A 13,305-nucleotide genomic window follows, 5' to 3' on the forward strand; every position below is an offset into this window, starting at 1 on the left:
TGTTTAGTTGGAATGTCTATGAACAGTTGCTATTTTTTTTTATTAAAATCTGTGATGACTCTTCTACATAATTTTGAAGTAACTGTCCTGTACTGTGGATGTCAGCAAGTATACTACACCATTCTATTAGTCCTATAACAGATTTAGTTCATATTTCTTCACATTCCAAAGAGCCAGAAAGAGATGGTGACATTCTTGGGAAAGTAGTATGCTTTATTCTCACATCAGGTTGAGGAAAAAACAATTTTCACCTACCTATGCATCCATTTGACAATTTGACTTCAGTACACAAGTGTCAACAAGGTAATGGTCATCTTTCATGATATACCCAATACAAGACTTCACAATATGTATAGTAAAAGTATTTAATTTTATTCATGCTTACTTACTTATTGGTCAGTGGTACAGTCCTTGTAAAACCTCAGCCTGTTTGTCACCTGCCTCCATTCTTCTCTGTCCAGCGCTTTCCTTCTGCAGTTCCTGACTACCATTGCTTTGGGATCCTCCTTTATATCTCCAGTCCACCTTTTCCAGGGTCTTCTTCTTCTTCTTCTTCTCCTTCTTCCTTTGGGTTTTTCTATAAACACTTCCTCAACACTTTGAATTTCTGGCATTCTCTGAACACGTCCAACCCAAGTTAATCTTCTTTGCTTGATTTTCACTGCAATATTCATTTGTCCAAAACAAATCTGTACTTCTGCAATTGTCCTTATTCTCCAGCTTCCTTCCTCTTTTACCATACCAAATATCTTTCTCAAAATATTCCTTTGCCATCTCAAAAACCAACCATCCTCTTTTGTGGTCATCACCGAGCCTTCCCATCCATACATTACTATAGATCGTTGGTACTTTTTCCCATTTATTTCCATTAAAGTCTCTCCTCTATCCCCATCAGGATCTCCCATTATCACATTTTACTTATATTAACTTAAGAGTCCTAACTTCTGTACTGCTCCTTCCAATGCTGCTTAATTATCCTTCAAGACCCTGATATTCCTTGCAATTAATGCTTCGTCATCACAGCATATGCCACCACATGGTACAGCCAAGTTAAATATTGTTCCTCCTGGGTTTGCTGACATTTGCCACCTCTAGTTCTCAGTTAAAGAGTACCACACTGATCACATCTCCTGCTGGAGCCCCCTCCCCACATGGAACTCTCCTGACAAATCTTGCTCTATCCCGACCTTGCATATTGTTGCTTTCATGGACATTTTGGCCAATCTCACTAACTTTAGCAGGATTTTAAAATGCTTCACACTGTGGAGAATCTTATTCTTGTCTAGGCTCTCATATGCTTGCTTAAAATTAATGTACAACTGATTCAGTTGCTTGCCATATTCAAAGAAATTCTCTAACACTTGTCTCAAAAAATATGGTCTATTATGGATCTATGTCTCCTAAATCTAACCTGAGAATCCCCCAATATGTTTTCACATCTGGTAAAGAGTAATACCATGGTAATTGCTGCACTCTGCCTTATAATCTTTTTTACATAATGGGCAGATTATTCCCATGCTCCAATGCTTAGGCATTTCTTCCTTTATCCATAGTTCCTTTATTAATTATTAACAGCTGTCTCCATCTTCTTTCCCCTAAATTTTAATAATTCAGCCTTTATGCCATCTTCTTCTGCTGCTTTATTATTCTTTAAGCTTTTAATTACATTCTTCACTTCTTCTATGTCTGGTGGTTTGACTTCCTGCTCTTCCACTTCTGATTCTAATTTAAACTCCGTCAGTTCCTCCTCTTCCTCCTTTGTTTCCTTTGTAGTTTCCTCACCCCTTTCTATCAAGTAACTCAGCAAAATACACCTGCCATCTTCCCAAAGCTTTGATTTCATCTCCAATTAGGTTTCCATATTTGTTCTGGTAGAAGACTGTTCTTGGTTGGAATCCACTCTCCATTTCTCTAGACCTTTCACAGAACTTTTGTATCTCATTGTTATCCCTTATTTTATCCAACTGCACTGCCTTCCTCCTTTCATCCTGCCTTTTCTTCATCCTACATAACTTATCTGCTCTTCTCCTCTTTCTCCACTAGTACTGTTTATCTTTGCAGCATTCTTTGTCTCACTTCATTTCCCTCGGATTACCAGTGAACATTCCTCGTCAAAATAGTGAGCAATCCTCATCAAACCACTTCACTGCCCTTCTCAGTGCTTTTTCTGAGCCCACACCAATGGCTGTTTTCAGAAGCCCACCATTTAGTTTCCACATCCCTTTCCTTCCATGTGCTCTTCTTATCTTGATAATCTCTTCTAATTTCTTCTTGTATTTGGTGACTTTCTATATAATGTTTCACTTTTCCCCCACTTGTTTTGTTTGTCACCGTCCCAACAGCAATACTTTTGAATCTCTTCCTAACAGCAATGTGAAGTGAGCAAAAAGTGTGATTGACATACTTAAAAGCTTTTGGAGTCATGCTACGGAAAACTGGGGCTGCAATTCAAGGATATGTACACTAGCTCCAAACATTTTATGCTTCCATAAAAATTCAAACAAACATTTTTCTTTTCCGACAATTTGTCAGAAGCAACATTCTTGTCACCAAAAATAATCCTACCTGAATATCATAGTTTTGCACACTGGCTATAACCAGTGTTGTACTGATTGAAAGCTATGTGTTGATTACAATGCAAAGAACTGAACTGGTTATTAAATGAGTTAGTGATTTTATTAGTTCATTTCTGAATTCTATAAGTAATCTAGACACCAAGTTATCCTAGTCACTGCAGGATTTCACTTTGAGCTTTGAGATAATTTTCAGGAAATCACATGCATTTCCAATTCTTTTTACTGATGGTATTGAATCATCCATTTCTTCTCTGCAGGCCTTACTTAAATGTTCCACTAAAGTCTCACTTTGGCTTACTCAGCAACATCCCATTTTCTCTTATTTCTACATTACTGGAACCTGCATACTGTTTTTTCTCACATTTGTTATTTACTACATCTCAGGTTGTTCCCATGACACTATTGGATTCACTTACTGCATCAGCATATTACTTTGCTTGTTGATTTTTTTTATATTCCCTATAAATTTTTCAGCAGGTTTTGTATGTTAGTATATGTTACTATATTACACTTTGTCATGTTTTTCTCTTCTTTTTCAGCTTCAAAACAACTTTTGTAGCATAAATACTGTGATGTTAAATCACTTTTTGCTGTTATTTATGATTTCCAGTGTTGTTAGTCCATATGTGTGGCCCTGGAGATGCATTCATTTGGTCCTCATGCTCCAGCTGGCTGATTTCCGACATTAAAATTCTACAACTTTGTCCACAAAATTTTTCTACGCTTACCTTTTGCTTATTGCACATGGTCTCCTTCAAAATACTCTCCTCCTCAACTGATACTCTGCTCCCAATGCCTTTTCTGCTCTCAGGAGCAGTCTTGGTATGCCTCTTTCTGGATCACGCAAAGTGCCGTCTGCGAATTTTCTTTTATCTCGTATGTGGTCGCAAACCTTCATCCTTTCAACAAGGTCTTCAACTTTGGAAATAAAGGAAAGTCCACAGGGACCAAGTCCAGAGAGTATGGAGGAAGAGGCAGCACAGTGATTTCATTTTTCGTGCAATAGCCACACACCAACAGGGATGAATGTGTGTGTGTGTGTGTGTGTGTGTGTGTGTGTGTGTGTGTGTGTGGGCGTGCATGTGTGGTGTTATGATCCAAGAGCCATGAATTGTCTCACCACATTTCAGGCCGTTTCCTTTTCGCATTTTCACACAGGTGTCACAACACATCCCACTACTACCATTGATTAACATTCTGTCCCTGTGTCACGAATTCATGATGAACTAATCCTTCAAGGTCAAACAAAACTATCAGTGTGGCATTGACATTTGACCTGACCTGACACACTTGTTTTTTGGTCTCTGACAACCTTTCCCGACCCATTGCAAAGACTGAACCTTGGTGTCAACATCATAATCGTAGACTCATATCTCATCCCCAGTTACGATTCTCTTAAGGAACATCTCATTCACATTTGCACAATCCAAAAGCTCTTCACAGACAGTGAGATGAAGGTCTTTCTGCTCTTGACTCTTGAGCAGTGGGACGAACTTGGTGGCAACACGATGCATTCCAAGATGCAGTGTCAGGGTTTCACGACATGATCCAACTGAAATATTATATTCTTCTGCAATCTCTTGGACACTCAGTCTTCAATTGACACGTACAATTTCATTGATATCCCTAACATGAGCATCGTTGGTAGACATCGAAGGGCGTCCTAAACAAGGGTGATCTTTAACTTCTGTCCGGCCATTTTTAAACCATTTGAATCAGTTATAACACTGAGGACCATGACCATGACACTGAGGACTCATGACCATAGACTTCTTGCATCATTTGGTATGCTTCTATAAAGGTTTTCTTGAGTTTCATGAAAATTTAATACAGACGTTGTCTTTGTAACTTATTTAAATCACTTGACCCATAAAAGAAACTTTTTGTTTCCTGTTCTGTAGCTATAGATTAAACCACTCATATGCTATTCCATTTATACCATAGAAATGTAATTTCTGTACCATAATGTCCTGGTTCACACAATCAAATGCTTTGGACAAGTCACAGAAAATTCCTATCGGTGACATTTTACTATTTAAAGACTCTATTGTGTGGACAGTGTAATTGTATATTGCTGTCTCAGTGGAACAGCATTTCAGAAATCTGAACTGTGATTAACTAAGTATCCCATTACTGTTGAGATGGCTAACCACTCTTGGCTACATTATTTTCTCGAAGATTTTTGAAAATACTGTCTGCAGAAATACCTTGAGTTAGTGATACATTACATATGTGACTCAGAACATCAACTGTAATTGCTCCACATTGTTTTAATATCTTATTAGAGATGTCATCTACTCCAAAGGAACATTTATTTTTCAAAGATTTAATACCTTTACTTATTTCACAAGAGGTTGTTAGGTGAAACTTAGTCTGACTAAAATTTTTCAAAACTGACTCTTCCATGTACTGCCTGGTTTTTTCCGTTGAACTATTGTAACCAATTTTTTCTCCTACACTTAAGAAATGATTGTTAAATACATTAGCTACTTGTGTACTGATGGTTAGGATGATCTCATTCTCTTTAATGGTAATACTGCCTACCCCAGTGGTTACTTTTCCCGTCTCTCTTCTAACAACAGTCCATACTGATTTTATTTTATTGCCAGAGTAGTTAATTTCTTTTCTAACATACATATTTCTTGATTTCCTTAGAACTTTTCTCAGTGTGTTACAATAATTTTTATAGTGTGAAACTACTTCTGGATCTTTACTAGTTCTTGCTGTCTCATACAGTTTTCTTTTTCTTTCTGAAGACACTTTAATACCCGTAGTAATCCAAGGTTTCTTTGAAAAGTGTGTGGTGTTACATTTAGTAATTTTCTTTGGGAAACAATGCTCAAAAAGGGATATAAATTTATCAAGAACTATGTTGCATTTATCGTCAGCATTTGGCTAATTATATACACCCTGTTAGGTTTTGTAAGTTAATCAGTTGCGCATCATGTAAGATTTACCAAAGGGAAATCATGTGTTTGTTTTACATCCTCTTTCTGTACAAATACATTATCTATTAGAGTGCTACTGTCTTGAGCTACACGTGTAGGGAAATTGACCACTGATTCTAAGTTATATGTTGTTAATAATACTTCCAGTTCACTTTTCTTATCAGAATTATTCAGAAAGTTTACATTGAAATCACCACAGATTAATAACTACTTCTTTTTGTCTGACATACAGCATAATAGGGAGTCAAACTTTTTTAAGAATAGCTCCCAGTCTCCTAATGAGGACCTGTACACTGTTGTTAATATCAATATTACATTATCTAGCTGAAGTTCACATGCACAAACCTCAAAGTGCTGATCAAAACAAAATTTGCTTGCTTCTACAGTTTTGTATTTATACCCTTGTTTTATGAAAATGACAACTCCTCCTTTATCCATCCTAGATCTACATGTGTATGATGCTAAATTATACCCATTTATGCTGACACTATCCATCCCCACAGTTACATGGTGTTCAGACAGACAGAGCATAACAATCTCATTTTTATTTTTGAGATCATCCAAACACACTAATAGCTCATCTATTTTATTTTTTATTCCCCTGATACTTTGACGAAGTAAGTCGATACTGCCCTTAGGTTTGCCCGTATTTACTGTACATGAAATTTGTTTTATTCTATTTATAATGATTGTTGTCTGTCTGGACTTTGGCTTTAACCTAAAAAACCTGTCTGCCTGGACCCATTAACCACAGGGATCACCCCTTGTGTGATTGTGGCTCGCCTTACAGTTTCTGCTAATAGAGAAGCTAACTTAGTTTTCCCCTTCCTATTCAGGGGCAGGTCATGTGTAGTGTATCTTCACCTACCAATAGCATTAACTGGAACAACACTTATGTGAGATTTTACCAGTGTCTGGTGCATCCTGTTCAGCTCAGTGTTAACATGCCTTACAGCAGTGTTTACCCAGGGCTAATCATGGCACTGAAATACCTCCACGAACCCCACATTTGTGTGCCCAGTTTCTGCTCCTATTTTATCCAGGTCATTCCTAACACTGTATCTTGGATTCATAGGCAGGCTGTTTCCTGCTCCACCAACTATAATTACCTGATCTTCCTTCTCAAAGTTCCTGCATAGCTGACCTACGTTTCTGTCACCTGGCTGAGGCTAGCACTTGGTTTCACAAAACTTGTGACCTGGTACCCTGCACCTAATTTCTCCTGAAGCTGCTGGTCCACACCCTTCCCATGACTGCTGCCTATAAGCAGAATTCTTCTTTTCCTATTCTGGTTTGATCCCGAGCTGTCTTTTTTCTTTAAGCTAATATTTTGCTTCAACCTACTTTCAACTACATCTGGATGAGGCCCTTCCTCCAATTCAGATAGCAAGCCAAACTGATTTACTATTTGAATTTCTGGAGTTTTTTCAAGTGTTTTCCTTTTTCGCCCTGTTTGCTACCTTTTCCCACTTCCCCGTCTCTTTTTCCTCCCTTAAACTACATAATTCCAAGTTCGCGTTATCTAATTCAGCCTTAAGGGCACAAATTTTTGCCTCCTGTTCAGCAGTTTTTTTGTCCTTTCTACATAACCTACACTGGCATGGAAGAGCCTCATTTTCTACCCTCGTTTCCTTGCTGCTACATTCGCCCCAAGGAAACCATAACTTACAGTCTACACAGAACACCGCCTCTTTCAAATTTCTAGGGCAACAACCCCATTTGTCACACATGGTTTGATAGACAAACTTAACACAAAAGCAGAGATGGCCCGCAATCTTGTATGCAAGTTAACAAAGAGTTTAATTGACACCTAATGAAACAGGGCTGCTAACAAGTGATTCAAAACTGTCCATGTAACTATTAACAGATTAATAATTTCTTAAGTTAATATGTTGGGGAATTTATACAGAACAGCAGATTTTATGATTATGCTTGCAAGGCATGCTGCTCTGGTAGCTCAGCACATGGCAGCAGCCTGAAAATAAGACACTGAACACATGTAACTGAATTAAATGATGCTGACTCAGCTCTTAAGAGGACGTGTAGCATCCATGTTTGTAGCAATAGTGCCATGAATATGAAAATGTAATACACTGAAAAAATTTGTAATTTTAAAGGGGCACATAAAGATAATTACTGAAAATTGTAACATCTTGTAAGTGGTTAAATACAAGGTCAATATTGAAAGTTGTGGGCAACCCATTGTTAAAATCCCAATTCCAACAGTGTAACATAAATGACTGTGGGATCATAATCTACAGACTTTGCACCATATGATGCCATATTGTGATTGTGATGTCATCAGTGACTATAATGTCACCACAGGCAGTGCTTTCCAAAGTGGCTGACGTCATGGACAGTGGGCAACAGACGGATTCCATATTCCACAATTTCCGGAAAGCACCGAACACAGCGCTTCACTGCAGGCTGTTGAAGGACTGAGCACACGGATTAGGTTCCCCGATATGTGAGTGGCTTGAAGGCTTTTTAATTAATAGAACTTAGTATGTTGTCCTCAGTGGCAAGTGTTCATCAGAGTATCATCAGGAAAGTGTGACAAGACAGCTCTTATTCTCTATATACATAGATGATTTCACGGACAGGGTGAACAGCAATTTATGGCTGTAATTTTCTATATACATAAATGATCTGGTGGACAGGGTAAGCAGCAATCTGTGGCTGTTTGCTGATGCAGCTGTGGTTTACAGGAAGATGTTGCTAGTGTGTGACTTTAGGAGGATAGAAGACGACTTAGACAGAATTTCTGATTGGTCCCATGAATGGCAGCTTCCTCTAAATGTAGAAAACTTTAAGTTTACATGGAGTAGTAGAAACAATCTGCTAATGTTCGAATACATCATTACTAGTGTGCTGCTCGATACAGTCACATCAGTTAAATACCTAGGTGTAACAGTGTCAAGCAATATGAAACAGAATGAGCGTCTCATGTTAGTAGTAGGGAAGGAAAATGCTCCACTTTATTCCATTGGGAGAATTTTGGAAAAGTGTAGCTCATGCATAACAGACACAGTGCATAGAACTTTAGTGAGCCCACCTTGAGTACTGCTCAAGTGTTTGGGATCCCCATCGGATCAGATTAAAGGAAGATATCGAAGTAATTCAGTTTGGTCAATCAGCACGTAACTACTATGGCAATAGTCAAATGGGAATCCCTGGAGAGAATGTGACACTCTTTTTTGGGCACTATTGTGGATATTTAGACAAGTGGCATTTGAGCCTGACTGCAGATCGATTCTACTGCTGCACCACACATTTCATGCAAGGACCATGAAGATACGATCTAAGAAATTAGGGCTCATATGGAGGCTTATAGACCATCATTTTTCCCTTGCTCTATCTGTGAGTGGAATAGGAGAGGAAATGGCTAGTAATGGTATGTGGTTCCCTCCACAATGCACCGTACAGTGGCTTATGGAGTATGAGTGTGGGTGTAGATGTAGATCAATGTTTCATTTTGACAAAGTGCTCTCACTGAATGCCTTGTTAAACAGGGACAATGTGCTGCTGAAATTCACCTCAGACTTCAGCATGCCTATGGAGATGTCTGCACAACCACCAGCAGTGTTAGGAGATGGGTGACACATTTAAAAGATGCAACATGAGTGTCCAAGATGGTTTTGTAGCAGTTGCCCTCTAACTGCCTCCATGGAATGCAACAAGAAAAGCGATGTGAGCTCATTTGAGAAGACAGGCATGTCACAGTGAAAGAAATCACTGCAGAAATTGCAGTAGGACACAGAGCAGTGCCAGAAATGAATCAAGGCTTATGTTATCAAAACGTTTGTGCCCACTGGGCCCCATACTTATTAAGTGAAGAAAACAAACTTCAACAAGACCATCACTCAACACCTTCTTCATATATTACAAAATTAAGTTAATGAATTTTTGCTGAGTATTGTGAAGGCAATGAAAGCAGGTTTCATCATTATGAGACTGAAACAAATGCCAGAGTATGAAATGGCACTGCTTAGATTCACCATCAAAGAAGAAACCAAAGACTGTGCTGCCTGTCAAAAACATTATGGGCACTGTCTTCTGGGATGCAGGAATGCACAAGGTTGCATTCTGATTGATTTTCTTGAACCAAGACAAACCATAAATACTGCCTGCTACATCAAGACACTTTTGGAGCTCTGCTGTGTATTGTGCGATGAACGCCCAGTGAACAAGGTCATCTTGCAACAGAACCCACATCAATACTCTGCAAACCACCGTTACGTGCACGGCAGAGGGCGCATCCCACTGTACCGGTTATTAGGGTCTCATCCTGTTCCATTCACATATGAACCATGTGAAGAATCATTATCTGAATGACTCTGTGTGCAGTAATTATTCTAATCTTATCCTCACGAGCCCTGTGTGAGTGATACATAGGGTGTTGTGGTATATCTTTAGAGTAACCATTTAAAGCTGGTTCTTGAATGATTGTTAATAGACTTTCTCGAGATAGTTTACATCTGTCTTCAAGAGTCTGCCATTTCAGTTCCATCAATATCTCTCACCTCCCTATGCATTAAAAACACTTGTGACCATTCTTGTTGCCCTTCTCTGTATATGTTCAATATCTCCATTAGTCCTTTCTGGTATGGGTCCCACACACTTGAGCAATATTCTAGGATGGGTTGCAATAGTGATTTGTAAGCATCTCTTTTGTAGACTGACTGCACTTTCCCAGTATTCTACCAATGAACCGACGTCTACCACCTGCTTTACCCACAACTGAATCTATGTGTGATTATTCCATTTCATATCCCTACAAAGTAACACACTCAGGTATTTGTAGGAGTTTGCCGATTCCAACAGTGGCTCACTGATATTATAGTCATAGGGTATTACATTTTTTCATTTTGTGAAGTACTAAAAAATTTACATTTCTTAACATTTAGAACAAGTTGCCAATCTCTGCAACACGTTGAAATCTTATCAAGACCTGAAAGAATATTTACGCAGATTCTTTTAGTTAGTACTTCATTATAGATAGCTGCATCATCTGCGAAATGCCTGATTTTACAGTTAATATTGACTGCAAGGTCATCAATATACAACATGAACAGAAAGGGTCACAACACACTTCCCAAGGGCACACTCGAGGTTACTTCTACATCTGATGATGACTCTCCATCCAAGATAACATGCTGTGTCCTCCATACCAAAAAGTCCTCAATCCAATCACAAATTTCTCTTGATACCCCACATGATCATACTTTTGACAATAAGCCTAGGTGCAGTACTAATTCAAATGCTTTTCGGAAATCAAGAAACAATGCACCTACCTGGTTGCCTTGGTCCAAAGCTTTCATTATGTCATGTGAGAAAAGTGCGAGTTGGCATTCACATCATCGATGTTTTCGAAAATTATGCTGGTTGGCACTGGGCAGGAAATTCTGTTCAAGAAATCTCATTATGTCTGAAAACAAGTGTTCTCTGCATATAAATGACAGCAGGTGAAATCCCAGCAATAAAAGTGGAAAAGGCAGGGATTTCTGAAACTAATTAGAACATTATTTTCTTGGCAATTTGTAGAAAAGGGAGAAGACAGGAAATGGGCAGAATATACAGCAAAGAACAGGAAGTCACTCAGAATCCTGTATCAAGTGAAATTATTATTGTAGAACTTTAAGAATATGGAACAAATCTTAGATGTTGATCCACTGTTGAATCAAAATTAATCCCTGCATTGCACACTGTCTTTCAGCCAGAGTTGGGAGTAATTTTTACTTCTCTCCAGCAGCTGTGATCCCATCACTGATCACTGATTTCTGCCTGTTTACGTTTCACTTAATGAATGACATCCGTATCAATTTTGAAAACCAGCAATTAAACTGCAGACGAAAAGTTTATCAAGGTCAAATGCACTGTGTGTCACTAAATTTGAAGATGTTGGAATGTGAACATGAGGAAATAAGGGTCCCAGGTTATGTGGTTACTGTAAAGATTTTGGACCAAGTCTTGATCCATTGGGGCAATCAATATTTCCTTGCACCAAGCTGGAAATGCCAGAGCTTGTTTTTGGTTGTGCTTTGAGAGAAGGAAGACAGTTTATCAGTTCTGAAGCAAAGCTTTTTTTTCATTTGGATATGGACACTTCTGTTAAAAGTATTTTAAGGACATCTACTTAAAGGAGAAAATACATTTCTAATAATTACCTTCTTTGAAATATCTCCCACAACAGACTGGAGATATGCAAGAGCAACAGAAGCTTGCAGAGCACGAAAATAATCAGGTTCAGGCCAGGAGCGTAAATGTGTGTTAGCAATTATCACACAATTATCCTCCTCTTCCTGAGATATCAACACAGCTATCTGCAAAAAAGGAAAGCAAGTTATCTTTTCATCCTTTCATTTAAAACCACACATCAGAAAAAAAAACAAATTATAGCATACCGAAAAATAGAACATCTACGATCCTTTGAATCAAAATGAAAAATATTTATCACTTCATAACTTCATGAATTTAAACATACATGTAGAACAACTCAGAGAACTCTGAAATATAAAACTACAAGGGAAACTAAACTGAAACTTTATAAAACAATGGTGGTTTCAGTAGTGTTATATGAAAGTGAGACATGGGTACTCTTGAAAAAAAGAGAGTGAAAATTATGTCAGTTGAGATGAAATTTCTCAGGCAGTTAAAGGCTGCACACTGAGGGACCAAATATGAAGCACAGAAATAAGGCAGGAGCTACAGATTTTCGATTTGGAAACCAAAATTAAAAAGTATGAAGTCAGCTAGTGTAACCATTTAGAAATAATGCAGCAAGATTGTCTACCTAGAATCGTCATGAGCTACAGGCCCACTGGATAGAGAAGTGTCAGATGACTACGGACAAGATGATTTCTGGAACAGGTTGTGCAGCCTACTCTGTAAAGTGATGATGGTAGTGGTGGTGGTGGTGGTGGTGGTGGTGGTGTATAGAACTATACACAGCAAATGGAATGTGTTAGAAAGGAACACCGTTGCAATATCTTTAAAAGAAATTAGTTGTATGATTTTTTACACTATTACCCTAATACATCAATGACAGACATAAAAAGAAATCTATGATCAGACATATTAAGCTACTCTCCATCCAGTCAAGACAAAGATAGCTGTATGATACTCAAAGAAATGCCCCTCACAGATAAGACAATTCAAATTCTAGTGATAAACTACTGAAGCATTCATAACAAAATTCCGAAGCTTGAAGTACCCATAAAAAGCAATGGAGGTCCCTCTTTCCATCTCCTGGCGAAGTGCCAGGGTATGACAGTCTCTCTCTTTAATAAATAATCATTGGCAGTAGCCACGTAAATCTCATAATGCCCACCAACAATACCTACAGTAGGAGACGGGTTGGGATAGACGGACACTTTACCAGAAGATTGAAAGAGAGCGTAGCCTTCCTGAAATATCACACTTGCACCACAATCTTATGTGGCAAGAAACCTATGAAAATTTTATTGCATTGACATATCAAGAAAACCTTCACAGTCAATATTAAATGCTTTCACTGAAAACTACTCAGAACACATATTTGGAAGCCTACTCATTAACATAGATTTCTAATGACAATGAACAGATCTGAAGTCTCTGAATGTCTGCAGTGAAACTGACATTAGTGACTATGAGACACTGAAAATTGTTATCAAAACAGAAATGGCAGCTAAAACAAATAGAAAGATAAACATATTCAACAAAGTAGACTAAGAGGTAGTAGTGTCATATCTCATGGAAAAACTCCAAACCTTTAGATCCGGGCACAAGTACATAGAGGAACT

General features: G+C 38.2%; 1 protein-coding gene across 4 annotated transcripts in view; it reads right to left on the bottom strand.

The window, feature by feature from the left end:
* Positions 1-13,305, bottom strand: part of LOC126262370 (2',5'-phosphodiesterase 12-like) — a 169,691-nt gene that overhangs the window by 40,939 nt on the left and 115,447 nt on the right. For all 4 annotated transcript variants that reach the window (XM_049958963.1, XM_049958962.1, XM_049958961.1 and 1 more), the window contains exon 5: positions 11,692-11,847. In XM_049958963.1, coding sequence (XP_049814920.1) covers positions 11,692-11,847 — 156 coding nt within the window. The remainder of the gene's footprint in view (positions 1-11,691; positions 11,848-13,305) is intronic.

Source organism: Schistocerca nitens, chromosome 6 (assembly GCF_023898315.1).
Source record: "Schistocerca nitens isolate TAMUIC-IGC-003100 chromosome 6, iqSchNite1.1, whole genome shotgun sequence".
Taxonomy (NCBI): Eukaryota; Metazoa; Arthropoda; class Insecta; order Orthoptera; family Acrididae; genus Schistocerca; species Schistocerca nitens.